This window comes from Cydia strobilella, chromosome 21, assembly GCF_947568885.1.
Source record: "Cydia strobilella chromosome 21, ilCydStro3.1, whole genome shotgun sequence".
Classification (NCBI taxonomy): domain Eukaryota; kingdom Metazoa; phylum Arthropoda; class Insecta; order Lepidoptera; family Tortricidae; genus Cydia; species Cydia strobilella.
In genome coordinates, this window is record NC_086061.1 from 11521297 (window position 1) to 11545585 (window position 24289).

Consider the following 24289-nt stretch of genomic DNA (forward strand, 5'->3'; position numbering starts at 1 on the left):
ATTTCCGCGTCTGTATCTCCTTGTGTACGGGTGTTTGTCCTGTTATTCTCCATAAGTGAGCGATGTCAGTGTCTAGTGTAAGAAAATTCAATAAATTACCAGACGAACTTCGAAACTAAGAACTTGTCTCAAAATGCTACTATACAATAACTGAGTACTTTGATGACAATTTAACTATATAATTCTAATTCTAACGACTTGACATTTAATTATATATCTTTTAGTATTTAATTATTAACATTCTAATTTGCTATAATTCTAAAAATTATTTCTCGACGATAATTCACCAATGCTATATATTTACTACGAATTTATTATTATTATATTTCCACTGTGAGTACCAATTTAAACATATCTTGCTTTGTATAAATTAACTTTTTAGCTTTAACTAGTTTTTAAGACTGTGCGTACCAAATCTCTATATAACACCTTTTATAACCATGAAATAAATGAGATGAGATGAGGTGTCAAAAATTGCGTTTTTGTTTGAAGAAATAAGAAATCGTATCGTATCTAGACGTAATATTTGACGGATCTTAAAGTTGGAATCGGGCTGTAAAGGATCTCCACGAAATGAAAATCCTTCAAAATTTTGAAATGGGTTATGGAGCTTCGTTTCTTCCAATAAAAGAATTTAAAAAATTCTAAATGCATAAAATCCTAACGTACGTACATAAAAATAAATTGATTTGTCAAGAACCGTATGCAACGTAACCCGTTACGGGCCGCGCAAAGGAAGGGTCCACTGTGTTACCATCGGTTGGAAAACGTATGGTGTGTAGATTCTATACGGTAACCAGGCTAATGTGACCTCTAATCTATGTTTTGATGACAAGATTTGATGGCCTTACATTGACCGGGATATAGACCGTGATTACCTTTTGTATTATTTATGAGCTCCCGATATTTAGACGCAGTTACATGCATCATGTTCACGGGTGATATCGGGAGCTCATAAATAATACAAAAGGTAATCACGGTCTATATCCCGGTCAATATAAGTCTAGTGAAACTAACCGTGAATCATTCAAAACTCTAAGATTTGATGGTATCAGAAGTAAATCTTAAATTAAATTTAACAAGCAGAAACGTCTGCGATCGATGCTATTAAGCTATACCCATATAGTGGGAAGATTTGCTGACTATGGATGAGGTCTTGGTGGCTCAATTGGCAGAGCGCTGGAGTATCGATCCAGAGGCCGTGAGTTCAAGTCTCACCCAAGGCAGTAATTTTTCCACTTTTAAATTTATTCTAAGCTTAAGTAAATCTTTATTGCAAACCACATAGATGTTACAAATTGTGTAAAGTTTCACATGGACCCCGGTGGGGTCCATGTGAATCAACCATCCTCCCTCCTCAAAAATCCTCCTCCTCCTCCTCGGTTTGTGTCCTCAAATCAAATATCTATATGGAACCCCATTGTATTAAAGCAATACAAACAAATAAAAACCGGCCAAGTGGGAGTCGGACTCGCCCACCGAGGGTTCCGTAGTTTTTAGTATTTGTTGTTATAGCGTTAACAGAAATACATCATCTGTGAAAATTTCAACTGTCTAGCTATTATCATTATCACGGTTCATGAGATACAGCCTGGTGACACACAGACGGACAGACAGACGGACAGATGGTCAGTGACAGTAGTCTTAGTAATAGGGTCCCGTTTTTACCCTTTGCGTACGGAATTAAACACACATTAGATTATTTACGATAGTAGTAGTCGTACAACAAACTGGTTCAGATGAACATTCAATTCACCCTTATTTGGCAAGTTAAAAGAATAACAGCAGAATCAGTTTGAAAAAAATATCTGCACCTCTGATTTATTTAGTTGGCGGAGTAACTCGACCTATTTTTCACAAGCAGAGCGTTTTTAATGGGAAGGTACCTTCGTTGGATTGAAAAAGTTCTATATTAAGGAGTGACGTATGGCGTAATAATTACTAGATACGAGAACAATACGAGATCTAATAGATACGTTATAGTTTAGTTCTCAACTAGTTATCTTTTGCAGTTCGATTCGAGAAACCAATTGTCATTTCACGCTACAATTATTCGGAGGCGGCCGAGGCCCTCAAAAAGCGCAAATACGGGAGTCTCGACACCAACTACAACTTTGTTGCATTTGGAGTCGAGACTCTTGGTCCGTGGGGCCCCGCAGCACAGGGCCTATACCGGCAATTGGCGAAACGGTTGGTGGATGGGACCGGAGATAAGAGAGCTGGCAGCTTCCTCGCCCAACGCTTGAGCATAGCGATTCAGCGAGGAAATGCTGCCAGCATCCTCGGCACCATGCCACGGGGGCCCATTTTAGATTTAGATTTTTAGTTTTATAGTAGTTTTAGTTTAGTTAATTGTAGTTTAATTTTTTCTGTAAGGCTTTATTTATTGTTTCTATTCTAAGTATTATTGTGACGTTTTGGGATATCCATTTGGTCATGGAGACTATATAAAGGAGCCAAATCTCTATGTATGAAAAGTGTCCATCAAAAAACAGTAATTAGGAGGCGCTACCATACACCGAAATACTACCAAAAACAACCTACGTAATTTGGTCGGGTTATTTGTTGCCTTATATGGTTCATGTTATACTCACGTCCCAGAGCCTAACTAGCGCCACCGGAGAGATTAGGAACTATTATTTAAAGCTGAAAGCGGTCACTTTTGCAACATTTCTGCCATAAGAGATTGGCATCCTTTCTATACCATCCATACATTTGGTATCCATTGGATGTCTAAGTAATATCTTAAGCAAATCTTAAAGAGGTCGTTCAAGAGGAGATTCGGAATCGTGGAAATGTCAAATTTGACATCTTTCTTAATTATCTCGTTACCGTTTCTGTTTCATGTCTAGTGGATATCTAGATTATTGTTCGAATTGGCCCGTAAGGTTCTTAGAATTATAGAATTTCTACTCTTAGAATCACGAGTGTTTCATATTTAACGGAAAAAAGTGTCCCGATTTCAAAGATCCATTTGGTTCAGTAGTGTGCAAGATTCAGAACATTTCAAAAATTTCTGAGTTCATCATCAGAGCGCTGGTGGCCTAGCGGTAAGAGCGTGCGACTTGCAATCCGGAGGTCGCGGGTTCAAACCCCGGCTCGTACCAATGAGTTTTTCGGAACTTATGTACGAAATATCATTTGATATTTACCAGTCGCTTTTCGGTGAAGGAAAACATCGTGAGGAAACCGGACTAATCCCGACAAGGCCTAGTTTTCCCCCCTGGGTTGGACGGTCAGATGGCAGTCGCTTTCGTAAAAACTAGTGCCTACGCCAATTCTTGGGATTAGTTGCCAAGCGGACCCCAGGCTCCCATGGAGCCGTGGCAAAATGCCGGGACAGCGCGAGGAAGATGAGTAACTCATCAATCTCAGTGTTACTTGCTCGCTCTTTCCCACCGATGATTCGACTGAGCCGACTGAACCAAAAGAGTGAGATGATGCGATTATGCGAAACGATCAGTTTCAGAGCGGTTCGAAAGAATTCGGAGTGTCAGGAAAACATGGCGTGATCGTATCGCGTGATTCGCCATCTTGGTTGCACTTATGCTAGGCTATGGTAGGCTTTATTCGATCTCTAGCCAAAGTGATAATCGCTATCGCTTCGCCATCGAATCGCTTTGTGTCTCTCTATCACTCTTCCATATTAGTGTGACAGTGACATTTGCGTTTCGTTCGCTACGGAGCGTTAGCGATTGGCATGTTGTCTACGGGGCCTGATTGGCTGACATCTCTCTCTACTCACTCGTAGTCTACAAATCCACTAAGCGAATTGAGCGAAATTAGTGACATATATCTTCGCGAGCGAAAGATCAATCTTTTCAACTCAGTGAAGCGTTTTGCGCATCTTTATTCACAACACGCCGCCCATTCTTCTCTGTTGACTGTCTTCACTTACTTATTATATTAACATTTATTTTTTAATATTGCTCTTTATTTACATACAAGATACCTATATATACAGTGGTACTACGTAAACGAAATTAATAACTAGCTTAAATTTTAAATAGGCCCTTGAGGCATTGTACCAAAGATGCTGGCGGATTTTTTTTTATACTACGTCGGTGGCAAACAAGCATACGGCCCGCCTGATGTTAAGCAGTCTCCGTAGCCAATGTACGCCTGCAACTCCAGAGGAGTTACATGCGCGTTGCCGACCCTAACACTCCTCTCCCTCGAGCTCTGGCAACCTTACTCACCGGCAGGAAAACAACACTATTAATAGGGTCTAGTGTTATTTGGCTGCGGTTTTCTGTAAGGTGGAGGTACCTCCCCAGTTGGGCTCTGCTCTAGATCTGGAATGACATCCGCTGTGCCCATACCTCTCTTTTGGACGTAGTTTAAGGTATGTCCTTCCGGGTCCAAATTTCCTCGCTGTATCGCAATGCTGATACGTTGTGCGAGGAAGCCGCCAGCTCTTCGGTCACCAGTTACGTCAACCAGACGCTTCGCGATTTCTGCAAACAACTTGTGCTCGCTGGGACCCCATGGACCTAGAGTTTCAACTCCAAATGGAACGAAATGATGCTTTCTACCGAGGCTCTTATATTTATTACGTTTTAAAATTTCGGCGCTTTCCGCCGCTCCGCCCGCTTTTACATTAGTCCGTTCATTACATTTATTTATTTCACAATTTAAATGTCACATAACATGAAAAATGAAAGGCCGGCTGTACGCGATGGAAATCCAAAGACACATTCACTAGCGCATTCAGAATAATGTGACAAAAAAGGGTGATAAATTTTATAAGGAGTGCCTTTAGGGGTGACAAATGGCGCTGAGATTTTTACATTGGCTTTACATATATAAAGTGTGGCTACGAAAAAATGGGGGCATGATTCGGTGTTTTTTTATTACCTTCCTGTTTTCAAATAGCTTATTTAATTGATTTTAAACTGTTGTGAGACATACTAACATTAAATAATCGGGCGACGCGGCGCGCGGCAGTACGCAATACACGGTCGTCGTGAATGCTGCTTGCACTATTAGTGCTTGAGAAAGGAGACCTTGGCTCTCCGAAACATGTCGCGCGAGTGACTGTTAGCGATGCAACCTTTGTGGTCTAGCGCGGATGCTACTTATAAAACTATAATTTTAAATATATGTCATTAAAACATTCGCTATAAAAAAACAATAAGATATGTCAATATATTCAATGTTAAACACAATAAATAATATTCTGATTCATTATATTAACAAGTTTTCATTATTACAATAATAAAATCAAGAATATAGTTCACGCCTCATAGGCGCGTGAACAGTGACTAAAACAAGTGAGTAATCCGTTAAAAGGTACCTATATTATATTCCGCGTTATAAGCTGCATTCGAAACACTGAATTGAAAATTTTCGTGACGGCCGTATTCAATCAATCAATCAAGCATGTCACAGCCGATGTATCAACATTAATTTCGGTTTCTAATTTTCTGTTTCTTTTTGTTCAGTCTAAAAGCCTTTTTCACATTTATTATGTAAATCTAAAATACGATGTTACGATGCGCGCTGTTCAAAATCCCATACAAAAATAGAGGTAACGCAAACGCAAACGCACGTCACGCTATCGCAGGAAATTTACACTAGTGTTACTTTATTTTATTTTTTATTTTTTTATTTTTTATTTGGAGATCCAACAGCTCTGACATTAACATAAAAATTATAGTTGATACAGGAAGCCAATTATAGGTACTCACAGGTAGTGACATGATACTAAACTAATAGGTACTATACTAAGGTTGCGCACTATCGCAGCCACATATGTGAACAGAGCGTATACAAATGATAACTACTAAGGGAGTTATATTGACCGGGATATAGACCGTGATTACCTTTTGTATTGTTTGAACCCGTGAACATGATGCATGTAACTGCGTCGAAATATCGGGAGCTCACAAATAATACAAAAGGTAATCACGGTCTATATCCCGGTCAATATAAGTCTAGTGAAACTAACCGTGAATCATTCAAAACTCTATTAAGGGAGTAACTAAAATACAAATTAACTTAGCAATGAAGACTAAGAGGCAAGAAAAGAAGAGCAAGAAAGGCTTTAAATGTCAAACTTCTATGACATTATGACGTATAAATAAAACTTGCACGCACTATCAAAATCGATGCATACTTCTCTTGGTATAACTAGTGTCAGGCCCTTCACTCTTGTAAAAATCGATTAAATGTGACGTTTTCAACCAAAAGGTACCACATTGTCGCTTATTGATAAGGTTGATTTCTAATTGAAGCTATATAGAAATAGCGCCTTACTGACAAGCGACAATAAGTACCCTTTTGTTTGAAAATGGCACAAATATCCTAAATAAAAATAACCTCATCACTCATAGGTATGAGACAGATTCTCATGCATAATTTAATTATAGAATCGGGGGTAAAACAACATCCCCTTGATCCCCTTAATCTTTCACCCAAAAGTTCAAAATATTCACCACACCAACTCATAAAGGCTCTCTTGATTGTTCAAAAACTAATGAGTAAGTTGCGTATCACTTTTATCCACATACATGTGTGGCATGATAATCGAATGCAAATTTTGAGTCGTTTCCAGAAAATACACATTATAATCTTCAGCCAATTTGTAAGACCATAACCTATGATGAGACAGAGACGCTATTACATTGATCACACATAGAGATGGGTAGTGAGTAAATACTCAAGAGTAAATACCGAGTAAATACTCAGTATTTACTCAATTTACCCGTATTTACTCGTTTATACCCAATTTGGTGGGTATAAACTATTTAGTGCTGACACTGCTGACAGGGTACAGAAATCTGAAATAAAGGTGTATTTTGTACTGGATTTAGTAGTCCAATTAGTAAAAAATATATTTTAAGAGGGGCGTTCCATACATGTAACTAAGTGTCACAATAAAAAAAATCTAAAACCACCAACGTGTGGCACATCATTAAATTGGTCTTTAAAAATAACTTCAATGTTATTATGCACTTTTTTCGATAAATTTATTACTTTTGGGAAAAAACCGTTTCCAAAAGCCAAAATAATGTTCATCCCTCTATAACTTTTGGAACAAAGTTTAATAAAATATGAAAAAATAGCGGGAGAATAGACCCTAGAAAACACTTTGAGAAAAAAATATTTTAAACATGATCGGTCGGGTCATTTTTGAGTTTTCATTAAAAAACTCTTCATAAAAGGACGTAAGTGCCGCGTAAACACGCAATTTAGCGTGTACGGGGATTCAGGATTCTAAAAGGCGGACCTGTGGATTCTATTCCAGTCCTCAGTCACTTATTTTAATGGGAGAGTGGAACCCAGCGTGGAACGACGCTTTTTAAGCAGCAGTTGGCCGCAACTAGATGGGTAGTTAGTAAAAACCCACCAAATATTTACCTAAAATACCCGTATTTGCCGTATACCGTAACTATGTATTTAGTGTGGTTAAAATATGATTTAATTATAGTCGTTAGTTTTCAAGCTGGCCCTTTCGGTTAACTCTTTGTCTATTATAAGTAAAACCGCACGTGCTACTACCTGCAAAAAAAAGAATCGCTAACTTTGACCGCGTATACTATAAGGCTGTACTATGTATAGTCGTTAATTTTTAAGCTGACCCTTGCAGCTAACTCATTGTCTATTGTAAGTTAAACCGCACGTGCTACTCACTCAATAAAAAACGGTTCGGTCAATTTAACCGGTTATTGAATTACAATTTCTATGGAACTTGCAATAAGATTCAAAATGAACTACGGAAAAAAAGCGAGGCTGTGTGGGGTCCCTCTACGGTTACTAAGTTTCGGCGAGTCGAAGGCTACAGAACCAGTCTAAAATATGTCAACGAGATGCGTAACAAAGGCGCGTTATCCGATATAAAATATATATTTATCGGAGAGCGCACTTACACTGGTTTTTGAGCGTTGGCCTAGGGGGTCATCCATAATTTACATCACACGAATTTAGTGACTTCACATTTGGCAATCCCGTTCCCTCTCGTGTGACTTCACATATTTGACAATTTTGTTTTCAAAGAAATTAGCAAATTGAATGAAATATAGTTATTTTAATAAAAATATTTTAAATAATAGGAATATTAGAAATTTTATGACACGAAACCGATACGATATACCGTTTCAAAAACTAGCTTATTTAGTTGTATCGCGAATACAAACAATCAAAACAATTTTCGACTACAAGTGAAGTTAAAGTGACGTCACAAAGTTTGTAACTCCTCTCCCCCTCCTCCCTAATTAATAGTTTTTCATTGTAATTGCCACGTATTTAACCGGTCAACTAATTAATCGAATTTGGGTAGTTTAAAAAAATAGAAATGGGTGCTTTTTATTTTTAGTTAGCCTACTTTGGTGTAGAATGCGTCCAAGTCGTTCCGCCATCTCCTTTTCAGTCTGCCTGAACCCCGGCCTGCACCGTCTATGGTGTTCCGTGGGTCCCACTCAGTAACCATTTTGGCCATGGGTACTCAAATTAATAAATTGGCAACAAAAACGGAGCCTTAAATTAATCAATATGAGTTGTATTTTTATAAATTTTGGCCACATTGCCAGGAAAGACAGTGATAACCTGGAAAAGCTGGTAATCACTGGTAAAATCGAAGGCGATAAGCCGAGACGCAGGAGCCCAATGCGGTGGACAGACCAAATTCGCTCAGCCCTTGATGTAACGCTCCACGGTGCCCTACACTCGTCGACAGACAGAAAGAAGTGGCGGCAAATTGTCCAAGAGAAGCTAGAAGTTACCTAGAAGTGACCACGACCCTCAGTGATGAGGTAACCGATGAAAGGAGGAGGAGGAGACCACATTTTAAAAAGAAAACGGCTATATATTTGAGGCTCATATAAATTATGGGCGCTAAAATATTATACACAGCCAAATTATATTATTATATGCCCAATGAAAGTTCGTGTTTAATATTTTAGATTCCCGAATATTGCTAAGCCAATAGCGTATTTGACTGTATTTAAAATTAATTATTTTACACCATGCATAAAATAAAGCACCAGAAGATTAATAGAGAAACGTAGACAGCAGTTATTTTTAGACACAATTTCTATTTTAAAGCACGTATAAAACAATAAAGAGTAGGTAATTTGATTGTGACGTCACATGCTAGTGTTTCATATAAATTCCGTAGTAGCAAAATCGTTTTGACAGTTCGAAAAAAGAAACTGAGTTGACTAGTAGTCAAATACCCTATTAGAATTATATGCCAATGACCGAACCTTTTTAACAGGTAGTAGCACGTGCGGTTTTACTTACAATAGACAAAGAGTTAGCCGTAAGAACTACTATACATACTATGTAACAATCGCCGCGCTATCTGGTAAGAGCTATATTGTAACGTATTTTCGTCGCAGTTTTATTTTAATAAAGAACTGGTTAAAAACTGTATAATATGTGAATTAGCTTGCAACATGCACTTATCTAGAACGTAAGTAAATAAGTAACTTTGAAAGTAATTAAGTACCTTCTTATTTAAAACAAAATTGTTAACTATACTTTATCACGTCTATATCCGCTAAATTCCAAATTACCTCTCACTGATAATCACCTTTTTGCCAAAACTAAGCGTAATAAGCTTCTTATAACATAAATATCATTAATACACGTTAACACAATTAAACAAAAACCAATTTAGTACTTAAATCTCACTAAAATATTGAAATTTTGTTAATAATCGTTTTTACTCACCAAAATGAGTAAATACGAGTATTTACTGTATGTACTGTGTATATACTGAGTATATACTGAGTAAATACTCAGTATTTACTCACCCCTACCCATCTCTAATCACACACGCTCGCACACACACACACGCACGCACGCACGCTCGCGCGCATACACACACACACACACACACACACACACACACACACACACACACACACACAGAGAGAGAGAGAGAGAGAGAGAGAGAGAGACACAGAGAGAGAGAGAGAGAGAGAGAGAGAGAGAGAGAGAGAGAGAGAGAGAGAGAGAGAGAGAGAGAGAGAGAGAGAGAGAGAGAGAGAGAGAGATTTCTTTTTGGACTCATGTATACGATCCAGCTTTTTTCCATTCATTTAAGTACCTTAAATTCTAAATTGTAACCTTAGTTGTAAATAGTATAAACTAGAATTTTAGCCAGTAAGTAAATAAAAGTTAATAATAGTTAATTAGTATGTAATATAGTTATGTAACCTGAAGGAAGAGCGGCGCCACCCAACACAGGCATTTTGCTTACCGGGTGGCTCCATCACCTTCATTATGAACTAAGTTATTTATTTAATCGTATGGCATGATAGTAATTGTGAAATAGAAACAGTGTAAGTGTTGTATAAGTAATTAAAGATCTACACATAGACTAGTCAGCCACTTTATGGCTTCGTGGCTCAGGGTGATCAGGTCTTCGGGAGGGCCGGCGACATAACGCGTTATAGGACAGTCATGAATGATGTGCTGGATGGTTTGTGCTTCCGCACCGCAACTGCAGGCCGGAGGCGCAACTGCAGGCCGGGGATGGGGGACAATGATTACTCGCGTCCGCGGGAAGTTTACCTTAGATACCTCGCACGTGTCCCCTGGGTGGTGCTAAAGAGTAATCAACTCTGGCTGCTGCACTGCACTTTTCGAAACGAGAGCCTCGCAGCAAGTAAAATAGAAGCGAATACATGAACTAAGTGTGTCTTACGCAATAAAGAATATTTTTTTTGAATAATATAAAATACTTATATATTACTCGTATATACGAATATATACAAAAAACATAACACAAATACAAAAAAAGTCACATTTTATTTTAGCACTTACAAATTTAATATACACAATAGACAAGAATCGAATAATATCCTAAATCAATAGAATCTTAAAAAATATGTTTATATGTAAGAAATCCGCAACTTAGGCTTCGACCGATGGCTTCAAATGCAAATCAGCAACATGCTTCGTCCCAAAAATACCAATGATGATATCCGCAACAGGCCTCGTAATTTTTTTTTATAATTTTCTTATACATAAGTACATACGTATAAACACGTTATTTCCCGGAGGGGTAGGCAGAAACCACGGATTTCCACTTACGATCCTGACATACCTCTTTCGCTTCCTTCACTTTCATAACATTCTTCATACACGCTCGCCGTTTTATATATTTAATAAGCGTCACGAATCGTACCTGGCTCAAATATCCCCATTACACTCAGCGTAACACAAATTCATTCTTGTTTAGCGAAATATTAATTAAACCGAACTTAAAAGCTCAGAAATAATTGCTTCTATACTAAAGGCAATCCTTAATTTTAAGGAATTCGTGTCTTTAGAGGAACAACCTTGCCACATTAAAGAGACAGATTTTGCTCGCTCTGAAAATTTGCTTTATTGTAAATGTTTTCAGTCAAATGTTTTCGAATTGGCCTGGGAGTTGAGAATATTAAAATTATTTAAGTAGCTGTTTTTTTTTAAATATTTATCAGTACGGTTTTTACTCACTATTATTTTTAGTCGCTTTTGGCGACATGTTTCGGATTCTTTGGGAATCCATCCTCAGGCACGAGTGTCCGCGGCGGTTGTACGTCGTGCACCCCCCCCCGCCGCCACACCGCCGCGGACACTCGTGCCTGAGGATGGATTCCCAAAGAATCCGAAACATGTCGCCAAAAGCGACTAAAAATAATAGTGAGTAAAAACCGTACTGATAAATATTTTGAAATATGTCTCACGATAGTTTAAGTGCGATTAGCTGTTTTTTTTATTATAGTTTTTTTTGTAATTTTGAACATTTAGAGAATTATATTGATTTAAACTAACACGATTTTCACTCATAATTTTAAACTAACACGTAATTTAAACCCGGATCCCATCACATACCATCGGATGTCGTGAGTGTTGTGTGTAGGCAGTGACAACCCTAGCGTACAAAATAATAATCAAGATCAAGTGCGGGTAGTTCGCAAAACCCGCGCAGCAAGAAGATGTTGATACAATTCCTCGCCAGTCTGCCTGTGACCACGAACGTAACGTCACGTTCGAAACGTCGGGCCATATATAAACTTAAGTTTTTACGCGATTTAAAGACTTCATGCATCTTAAGTAATTATAATACTTATTTGACTTGCCATTTGCATGTATTTTATAAGTGCTGACTCTTTTTGCTTGTATGTAAATTGTATCACGAGTCAAGCGCCCATGTGGCCTACTTGCTAAATATTTGTTTGTGCTTTTTTTGAGGGATAAAAATAGTAAACGACTTTGGGAACAAATCAAATTATTTTTATTAAATATTTTGATGTTTTTTTTAAGTAGTCACACTACTTACTTTGAGTTGATCAAAGACGCCTAGTCTTACTAAGATGGCATATAGTCGAGAAATTATTATTATTATAATTTATTATTATAGTCGAGAAATTATGACGGGTACCGCCGTGGCGAGGTGGCCTAGGGGTTCATGGCGTTAGCCGCGATAGCTAAAGACGCTTTCGAATCCGGTCTTCACCACTGGAGGGCTTCGTCACTTTTTCTTTAATATATGACATCTATTACAGTTTACAGATAAAAATAGTGTTAAAAGTGTATAACGATTTCTACGCAAATCGCAAGGGTTAAATAGTTTGATAATCATCATACATCTGCGGCCAGGAGCAAACTTGAACCCCCCGAAACCCCCAACCCAAAAAGTTATGCAAATTGATTGAGAATATGCAGGCGCCTAACAAAGCATTTGTTGAACATTTGTGCCATTCTCAACCAAAAGGGTACTTAGCCGCCGCGTAAGGGCGGCGCGCGGCAGCGGCAGTACGCAATACACAGTCGTCGTGAACGCTGCTCGCACTATTAGTGCTTGAGAAAGGAGACCTAGGCTCTCCAAAACATGTCGCGCGAGTGACTAAAACAAGTGTCTAAACCGTAAAATGATTTAATGTTAGTATGTCTCACAACAGTTTAAATTCGATTAAAAGGGTACTTATTGTCGCTTGTCAGTAAGGCGCTATTTCCATATAGCTTTAATTAGAAATCAACCTTATCGACAAGCGACAATGTGGTACCTTTTGATTGAAAACATTTGGGGTCACGTGGCTTACCGAGTTTAGGCAGCTGTTAGACTGACGATGATTAGCGAGAGCAAAGCGATGTGCGAGTTTATTTATGGGCTATATTTCTAGAATTACTTTTATCAAAAATATCCACTACATAAGAAACACATTTAACATTAGGTTAAGGGGCCCACTATTAGTCCGCCGGACGATATCGGCCTGGTTAGAACAAAATTTTGACAATTCCGAACAACTAACTAACAGGCCGATTAGAGGTAAAGTAATTAAAAAGTATTTTTTAATGACTTTACCTGAACTAAGAAAATCCTGTATCTCAGGTGGAGAAAAATAAATTACATAAAGGAAAAGGGCTACCTTTGTTTGACATAATTATTGAAAGTCATAATGTAATGATTGTCCTATTATCATTAGTCATAATTCTGAAACCGTCAACTTTTCAGGATTTTCCTCGGGGTTACCCTAGAGATATGTTAGGTTAGGTTTGTTTTATGGCAATCCTGAAAAGTTACGCGTTTCTGAGAAAAACCAAATTATGACTAACGAAAATGTGGACAAACAATACATTATGACTTAAAACTATATGGGAAATAATAGAGACCCAGGAAAACTACATATGTATATAACATTTAGTTTTCACCTAAGCAGCTCGAACAAGCCTTCATTCCTCACTCCAGGAAGTGAAAAAAAGTAGCTTTTTAATTTTGTGAAGGCCATGAACTGCCACTTCATACTTTAATTACAATTGTTCTTTTTTTTTCTCTGTATTATTCTGTGTAATTCGAAATACATTTTAACCTTTAATTTGTTCTCACTACTGAAGTGAAAAATTATGTGTGCAACACAAGAGAAAAGTTATTTTACATCTCTTTTTTTTAAGTCCCTCGCTACGCTCAAGATTCTGACTTAGAATCACTCGCTTCGCTCGTGATTCAATTATAGAATCTTTCACTTTCTAGGGGCTCAAAATAAACACTCGCAAGAAAAACCAACTTTCCTCTCTTGTTGCACAAATAACTTTTGGTATATCAGTCCGTGTGCCTGAAATCGGGAAACATCACAGGGGAACATACATAAATTACAAAAACGCAAAGTTACTGACAAATTGAGAACCTTTCCTTTGAAGTCGGTTAAAAAGCGTTACTAAGAAAGCGGATCGACGATTAATCATTCTTTATGCACACGGAAACTATATTTTACACGTTGGATGTGTGAGAAAATATTGGGTCGATATAAGCTTTCAAGTCAACGGACAAAAGGCTTGCAGCATCATGGAGGTAGATTCTGATTTTACTATTTGTTAAAAAAATAGTTTTAAAATAAAACTATGAAAACGGATTATATCGCGTATATTGAATTTATTACATCCCGACGTTTCGAACCCTTTACAGCGTTCGTGGTGACTGAGGAAAAACTACAGTGCAAAAATATCCACATACTAAAAATAATGAACCATCATAGACTATAAACTTTAAGGCTGGTTGTACATGCAAAATCGGTTCATAAGGCTAGTTATACAATAAAACTATTTTCAAGTAAAGATATACCGGGTGTTTCCTGTAACAGGAGAAATAAATTAAGCTGTAGGCTGTACTTCTCAAACTGACCAACATTAGTTCAGCAAGTTTTAAAAATAACTTGTTTTGATTTTTATTACACTTTAAAGTTTATTTTAAGACGCAATGTATTGCAAAATTTGTTATGTTTAAAGGGTGACAAGCAACGTCAAACACACAGATGGCAGCGTACATTGAAAATAATATTTAATAAGTATGAAAACGTTATAATTTTTTTTTTTTTTATTGATAATGGGAAACAAACAGCGAAAGATGACACATATAGATAATTACACTTAAATACATACATAAGCCAAAACAGTTTCCACTACTGAAATTAGATAATTATGGTTGCTCAGACAAGATTTGTTTGTACAATTCAATTAAACTATCTCTAGATCTAGTACTAAAGAACTAAACAATGCGAATTTAAAACCACAAACGTGACATGCATTAATTTAACTTAATTTTACAATAGTAAACTATCAAAATCAATTATATTATTTGCCCTAATAGTAGCAGAGTTATATTATATTATTTGTTCATTTGCTCTTAATTGCAGAAACAAATTTTTGTACTGACTGATAATACGCGTAAGGGAAAGTCGAAACAGCATTCTGAAGGTAATTGCTAACAGATTTAGCTGCCCCATAATGTGGCACTGGATGGAGCAGGTTAGGTCTACTTTGACCTATATCAAGTGACCTAGGTGTATAAAAAAAATTTAATTAAAAATACTTAGTGTAGGTAACTAACATAGCTTTTAAGTTAATGTAACTAACCATATATGGACTTGTGGGTCTGAAATAAAGATATATTTAATTTATAATCTAAAAATTTCATAATTTATAAAAGTTGCTGAACAAATGTTGGTCAGTTTGAGGCGTAGAGCCTCCAGTTTAATTTATTGCTCCTGTTACAGAAAACACCCAGTATATACACGCGAAAACCCTACACCTGACCCATACACATATGTAACCCATATGTAGTGTATGTGTATATAATCCGTTTTCATAGTTTTATTTCATGAGTAACTATCGCGGTAACCGAAGACAATATTAAATAGTTTTAAAATGAAAAAAATATATATTGAAGAATACAATGAATATATAGGAAGCTCTGGCCGCGTAGCCAACAGGCCAATCGCTAACGCTTCGTAGCGATCGAAACGCAACTGTCACTTTCGCACTAATATGGAAGAGTGATAAAGAAACACAAAGCGTTTCGTTGTCGAAGTGATAGCGATTGTCACCTTGGCTAGGCTGGCTGGTGTCCTAGCGGTAAGAGCTTGCGACTCCGGAGGTCGCGAGTTCAAACCCCGGCTCATACCAATGAGTTTTTGGAACTTATGTACGAAATATCATTTGATATTTACCATTCGCTTTTCGGTGAAGGAAAACATCGTGAGAAAATCGGACTAATCCTAACAAGGCCTAGTTTCCTCTCTGGGTTGGAAGGTCAGATGGCAGTCGCTTTTATAAAAACTAGTGTCTATATACGTCAATTCTTCAAGTATGGGGTTCTTCAAAAAAGGAGTGTACAGGTTTTTAAAGGGTCGGCAACGCGCGTGTAATATCTCCGGTGTTGCAGGCGTCCATAGGCTACGGTAACTGATTACCATCAGGCGGGCCGTATGCTTGATTGCCACCGACGTGGTATAGAAAAAAAAATTCTTAGGATTCGTTGTCAAGCGAACCCCAGGCTGAGCCCTGGCAAAATCGGGGTAACGCGAGGAAGATGAAATGAAATGAAATGAAATGAAATGAAACATTTATTGTCAGACCAGACATATAAAAGATGTTAATGGTGATAATTTAAGCCCTTTTCCGCAGTCTACCGTATTTACGGTGTACAATATTTAGTGTCATGCACAACATGCAGGCAAGTTATTTACACTATTTACATATGTCACAGTATTTCATACAATAATGTCCCCAGTTTTGTGTCACTTTATTACGCTATATCTGAATATGTCAAGTATGTCATGTATATGATGATATTGAAGAATACATCGCATCGGGCAAGACTTGAACTTGTATCCTTTTGGAATATCGGTCCAATTGGTCTTTCGCTGCCATTGAGTTCATATGAAGGGTACATGGAAAGAACATGTCGTCACTTCGACAACATTTTGAGTTACCGTGGTTTGAAAGGAACGATGTGGGTAATTAACCATAATATTTTCGTGTATAGGTGTTTTTAAAGTAAGACAAAACGAGTTGTATTTATAATTGCAGCGGTAACAGAAGTTGTAACTAATAGTTCATGAAGGCTGTGATTAAAGGCTCTACATTTTGAGATTAAAGTCTTATAATCCAAAAAAGTGACTAGACATGTTCTTTCGTGTACCCTTCATATGATATAAAGTCAGTACATTTCGTGCCCCACACCAGTAGGGGTAATAAATAATAGTACTAACGTACAGAAAGGACACTTCCTACAAACCCGGAGTTTGACTGCGATTCAGGGACCATGCTGTCCCTTTCCAATGTATGGCACTCTCCCTTTCGGCTATTTAGTTATCAAAATTAAAGTTGGTCGTGAACGCAAAGGGACGTCAAGTTGTGCCAACCCTAGTAATTGCTAGGAGCAATGCTGAGCCGAACGGAGCCGAGTTTGCCCGAAAGTGGAGTGTCCCCATTGCCGTAACTATAGCAACGAATGGCATTAAAGCAAAAACTTGTACATTTTGTCTCTGGAATATTTGTTAGCCACTGGGGTCATAAGTTTGAGCCCTAGTGGTAAAAGTTTGAGATCCATTACGCTAAGAAACAACTGTTCTGTAGATTGATATGTGTCGTTTTCAAGCAGAAGGTACCGGGTCTCTATTGTTTCCCATATATAGTTTTGTCCTAATGTATTAACAAGTTTGGGAACAAATCAAATTATTTTATTAAATATTTTGATTTGTGTTTTTTTAAGTAGTCACACTACTATAGGGGTTCATGGCATTAGCCGCGATAGCTAAAGACGCCGGTTCGAATCCGGCCTTCACCGCTGGAGGGCTTCGTCACTTTTTCATTAATATATGACATCTATTACAGTTTTTAATTCTAATGTATTGTTTGTCCACATTTTCGTTAGTCGTAATTTAGTTTTTCTTAGAAAAGCGTAACTTTTCAGGATTGGCATAAAACAAACATAACCTAACCTATCTATAGGATAACCCGAGGAAAATCCTGAAAAGTTAACGGTTTCAGAATCATGACTAATGATAATATGACAATCATTGCCTCGTTGCTCTGCAGAGTGCGGGCCAGCTCCAACCCCATCCTGACCACTGATGCGGGCCGATACGACTCACCTATAATGCGGCATTTTGAGTGTGTCATAACCGCTATTAGGTGATAGTTGTTAGAATGTTATTGCTGTCTGTTTTTGTTTTGTCGCTTTCTGTTTTTTGTTCCACTAACACTTAGTTTTTAATCTTAATTGTTACTAACTATTATGGGCCAGTGTTGTCTTAAATAAATAAATTGAATTGAATTGAATTACATTATGACTATGTCAAACAAAGGGACCCCAAAGGTACCACATTGTAGCTTTCCATAAGGACGCTCTGACAGTTTATTTCGTATAAAGAGAAAAGCAATTTTCGTCCTTATGGTTAAGCGACAACGTGGTACCTTTTGATTGAAAACGTCACATATATTTCTCAGAACTCCTAGTGTACATTTCAAGCGATAGTTAACGCGTACGCGTTTGCGTTGTCTCATTTTGTATAGGATTTTGAACAGCGCTCCAAGCGGGACGTTTTGGAAACTCAAATCCTGTACAAAATGACACTTAACACAAACGTCGTACACGTCACGATATCGGATGAAATTAACACTAGGGGTACAGAATTCTCATTTATGCGAAGATCTAGATTGACAATTGTGGTATTTTCTATAAAAAGGGACCTTATTGTCGATGGCGCTTACGCCATTATAAATATAATGCCACGCGACGCTGTGCGGCGTAAGCGCCATCGACAATAAGGTCCCTTTTCATAGAAAATGCCCCAAAATATAATGATAATGAATACCTACATGGATGAATATCTAGTCTAAAACAATACCACAGGGCGGACACGCTATACATCAAAAATCAGTTGCGTTTCTATGTGTGAACGGCACGTCTGTACGGCCGTCAATCTGGTGTCGCGGGGCGAGGTAATTCGAGTCGGGGCGGGGCGGTGCGTGGCCGTTTTGTATGATAATACTATTACTTATTCTGTGACTATACATGGTTTTAATCTATTTGATTTTATACCTTAACTTAATAGGAATAAAGTCGATATTTAAACACGCTGTCTAATAGTTGATGTAATAAAAACTTTATGTTTATTGAGATAAGGAAACACGGTAACAGTCTATTTTACGATATTAAGAGATAAATTGGAAACACGGTGTTTTTAGGATTCCGTACCCAAAGGGTAAAAACGGGACCCTATTACCATAGAGTCTTATACTAGAGCGGTACTGTCATAGTAAATTTTGTAACCACAGTAAATTCACTGCCATCTATCGACATACTTTAAAACTTAAAATGAAGATTTATAAAAATACGTTAAAATGCATTTAAATATGGATAAATGATTTTTTTATTTGCATTAATTATTTTTATATGATTTTGACCCATGTTCTTTCACTGATATGCGTTAAAATTATAAATAACAAACGAAACCGTCAACGCCCTCTATACGACAGTAGGCCAAAGCTAGTAGCGCCCTCTGAACGAGAATCAAATTTTCTTGATTTTCGAGGCACGTTTTTTCCTTAGACTGTATTCATCTATTACGGAGTTATATCTATCTTTGCTATTACTAAGACTCCGCTGTCCGTCCGTCTGTCTGTCCCTCCGTCACCAGGCTGTATCTCATGAACCGTAATAGCTAGACAGTTGAAATTTCTACAGATGATGTATTTCTGTTGCCGCTATAACAACAAATACTAAAAACAGAATAAAATAAATATTTAAGGGAGGCTCCCATACAACAAACGTGATTTTTTTGCCGTTTTTTGCGTAATAGTATGGAAACCTTCGCGCGCGAGTCCGACTCGCACTTGGCCGGTTTTTTTTTTAAGAGCCCCATACTGTAGCCCCACGAGAAAACCTCGGCAGGAAAAAAAACTATCATTCTTGTATTTAATTTGTCGTGAGTCATACTAATTAACACTAAGCTAATTATACGGTTTATCTCACGCCTTCGTGACTGCTACTCATGCACTGTAAGTGCTTGGAAATGGAGACTAGAGTGACTTTAAATACTTGAGCTAAACAGTACAATTAGCTTGGCGCGATTCAGCGCGGCAACGCGGTAAGCGTGATGGGCACCTTTGCGGCTTTGTTTAGTTCTAATTTGTGCCATTCTCAATCAAAAGGGTACTTATTGTCGGTTGTCAATAAGGCGCTATTTCCATATGGCATTAATTTGAAATCAACCTTATCGACAATGTGGTACCTTTTGGTTGAAAACGTCACATTTAGTTTATAGATAATTTTAATGTAATTTTTTAATGTACCTATTGTTTGTATTTAGTTTCGTGTTTTATGTAATTTTGAAAAGTGATTGTTTTGATTTATCAATCAGAGCTATAAGAGCTATATAAACTAATTACAGACCTAGATATACCTCATGTCATTGTAATTAGCTTAGTATCAACCATTCTTTAATAGGTTAACAAAGATTAAAGAGATATGTCGCATTTTGGTGAAGGAAAACATCGTGAGGAAACCGGACTAATCCCAATAAGGCCTAGTTTACCTCTGGGCTGGAAGGTCAGGTGGCAGTCGCTTTCGTAAAAGTGCCCACGCCAATTCCTGGGATTAGTTGCCAAGGGGACCCCAGGCTCCATGAGCCGTGGCAAAATGCCAGGACAGCGATGATGATGATGATCTAATTTTGCACTTACTCACTTGCTTATAAATAACATCAAATAATGTAATCAAACTTGTTATATTGTACCGGCTTCGTAAATAAAAAAGTTTCCGTCTATTCATACATCACGCAATTAAACAAAATAAGACTTAAATAAAAATATTAAAGAACATTTTCCTGTAGCACCGTTGAAATGAGTTGTATTGCAAAAAAACCTAATTTGCCGGTAACCTGTTTTAGAAAACCTTGATAGTTAACTTTATTCCAATACGTTAAGAACTATATTCATTTACTTGGATTCTGATTAAGGATAATGCTATTAGATTGTAATGTTAGTATATCGCGAACCATCAAAGATCTCGCATCATGAGAATCAAAGTTTTAATATTGTTAATATCATCCGGATGTTGTGATGTGGAATTCAGTGAACGACCAAGAAACTTTAGCATAGAACTGCTTTATCATACTCAGAAGCAAACTGGTGGACATGTAGTGATATCTCCTTTTGGAATTTGGACATTAATGACCGGTTTAGCCGTCGGAGCGACCGGAGACAGCTTCGAGCAACTGAGAGTAGCATTTATACTTCCCAGGAGTCTTAAAACCGTCGTAACAGGGTATAAAAACTTGAAGAAATCAGTGCTTCAACGAACATCTGATGGTGTAACTTTAACAAGTAAGAATTTTCTATTCGCTGATGATAATTTATTACTTAAACCAGCATTTAAGCAGAATATTACTGATAATTTCGATACTATTGTGAAAGTCCTTGATTTTAAAAACTCTGATGAAGCTGCCGCTAAAGCAAACGACTTTATAAAAAACTCAGGTGCTCGAGTTACTAACGTACTAACTTCAGAAGATTTTGAACAATCAATAATGATTTTGACAAATGTGATATCTTTTAAAGGACTATGGACATCACCTTTCAACGCAAGTCATACAACTGTTGAAAATTTCTATAACGAAAACAAAGAAGTAACAGGCAAAGTGAATTTGATGCATAAAAAAGGAGAATTCCCTTTATCAAACATGATAGATCTTAAATCTTTCGTTTCTGAACTGACTTATGGAACTGATGCGGCATATTCCATGCTTATTATCCTGCCTCATCCAGGAATTAAAGTTGATGAAGTATATAAGACACTTGAGAAAATCACCATACCTGATATAATAGCGAAACTCCAACAAGATGAAAAGGAATACGGTTTAGATGAAGTCGAAATCAAACTACCGAGATTCAAAATAAGTACTAATGTAGTCATGAATAGACCTTTAAACGATATGGGTGTTTATGATGTTTTCGATCCAGCTTACGCTAGTTTTTGCAGAGCAACAAATGAGAGTATATATGTTTCCGCCATAGTTCACAAAGCTGATATAGAAGTGAGTGAAATAGGCACCGTGGCCTCGGCGGTGTCTACAGCATATTTAAGTAATAGATTTGGTACAACTCGATTGATCGCTGATAGACCTTTTCTGTACTTTATCATTGAGAAGACGACTGCTACTGTGATTTTTGCGGGTATTTATTCTAAGCCTTCTTTGTACTGAAATAAAATATTAAATATTATTTGTTGTTTAAATTTTAACATAGAAGGCTTTAAGAAATATCACTCTTGGATGACGTAATCCAATATTATCACACGTCACAAGTTTCACAACGTTTCATTTTGTAAAGTGCCCACTTGTCTGGAATTTTTTATATAGAATAGAATAGAATAGTTATTATTCGTAAACACAGACAATAGACATACATTAAAAGAACATAGTGAAAACACATACACAGTACATACATTAGTAGTATATACAGGCTCACTTGCATACCACTAACCCGGGGTTAAGCGGTTAAACCGTTAACCCAATGTCAAATTGTACTGTAAACCATGGCAACTCCAGATTTAACCGGTTAACCCCGGGTTAGTGGGATATGTTGCAAGTGGCGCTTATTCACATTTCATTATAACAGCTTGTATCACTACATAGTATAAAACAAAGTCGCTTTCCGCTGTCTGTATTTCTGTCCCTATGTATGCTTAGATCTTTAAAACTACGCAACGGATTTTGATGCGGTGTTTTTTAATAAATAGAGTGATTCAAGAGGAAGGTTAATATGTATAATTTGTAAAGGTTTTGTGTAAATCAGTTGAACTACCCGTGCGAAGCCTAGGCGGGTCGTCTAGTAATAGTATGATATAAATTATTTCTTAAAAAGGTGCTATCTCAAACACAAATGAACTTAAAAATTGAACTCAGATTAACATTTTAAGGTACATTATTGCATTCAATTTTCATTAAGACACCGCTTTTTAGCTTATCAGGGCAACATTTTTCCTTATTGGTCATCAAATCTGCATTAGCATCATCGGTAATTCCTAAAATATATTACTTATATCGACTGCATGCAATACCTACCTTCATCACTTGTTAATTAGATATAAACATTTATTTACATACAAGATATATACAGTGGTACTACGTAAACGAAATTAATAACTAGCTTAAATCTAAAATAGGCCCTTGAGGCATTGTACCAAGGATGCTGGCGGCATTTCCCCGCTGTATCGCAATGCTGATACGTTGTGCGAGAAAGCCGCCAGCTCTTCGGTCACCAGTTACGTCAACCAGACGCTTCGCGATTTCTGCAAACAACTTATGAGCGCTGGGACCCCATGGACCTAGAGTTTCAACTCCAAAGTTTCAACTTGTTAATTATAGTTTTTTTTTTTGTTTTTTTTTTTAAGCGCAATGTTTTTAATATTTATTTTATTTTCTTTATTGGGGAATAAAACAGATACAGGCCAATATTCTTATTACAAATTTCTAGCTCACAGGACGGGTCACTCACCAAGTGGCACCCAAAAATGCTCACGGCAGGGCCGCCCGCCGAGGAGTATGCGGTCGAATGCTGATAGGGACCCTGCGGCACCCCAAGGCGGATTCGTCACTTGTTGGTGGTTTTAGACGGTAGTCCTCCGGTTAGTCCGTCATCCCTCCTGGTTCCCCCGGACCAGGTGGCATGCGTAAACGCATTTCCCCAACGTTACAAAAAAAAATACAGGCAAAATTATAAAAGTACATATAGCCTACATCCTAACCCTAAGACAATTTCCACTAGGAGGTTCCCGCTCCCGCCATCTGTATTCCCTGATCAATATGACCTCGCTCTCTTTAAAACAAGAGTGAATAGGCTGTTACTGAACCGGTGAGCTCCATCTTAGGCCCTGTTTTCACTTTCCATCAGGTGTGACTAGGGCCAATCGGAGTAAATGTTATCCCTACCAATATTATAAACGCGTAACTAACTGTCTTAGAGCGTAACTACGTTTGGATGGAGAACCGAGCTTGCCGGGGACTTACTACTACAATGATAATAAATAATCAATAAATAAATATAATAGGACATTCTTACACAGATTGACTAAGGCCCACGGTAAGCCCAAGGAGGCTTGTGTTATGGGTACTCAGACAACGATATATATAATATATAAATACTTAAATACATAGAAAACACCCATGACTCAGGAACAAGTATCCGCGCTCATCACACAAATAAATGCCCTTACCGGGATTCGAACCCAGGACCATCGGCTTCACAGGCAGGGTCACTACCCACTAGGCCAGACCGGTCGTCAATAATGAAATTATTAATGACTTATAATGAATAATTTATCGGTATTATTCGACAACATAACCTCAGGGGAGTCAGGGGACATTTCCGGCCTACTTTGGCAAAGTTACGCAACTTACACATAGACTTGAAGCAAATATAATTAATCAATCAGAACTATTGGGAACTTCTGTATATTAACAGATACGTACGCTAAACATGAGCACAAGCAAAAACCGGACAAGTGCGA

General features: G+C 37.5%; 1 protein-coding gene across 1 annotated transcript; it reads left to right on the top strand.

Annotated features, from left to right (window-relative positions):
• The first annotated feature begins 20761 nt into the window (after positions 1 to 20761).
• On the top strand, positions 20762 to 22002 carry LOC134751184 (serine protease inhibitor 77Ba-like). The gene has a single exon (XM_063686559.1). The coding sequence runs from the start codon at positions 20796 to 20798 to the stop codon at positions 21981 to 21983; it is 1188 nt and encodes a 395-aa protein (XP_063542629.1). The 5' UTR covers positions 20762 to 20795; the 3' UTR covers positions 21984 to 22002.
• Positions 22003 to 24289: the final 2287 nt, after the last annotated feature.

Excerpts from the sequence above, each read along its gene's own strand:
- LOC134751184 (XM_063686559.1), top strand. The coding sequence starts at position 20,796 with ATGAGAATCAAAGTTTTAATATTGTTAATATCATCCGGATGTTGTGAT.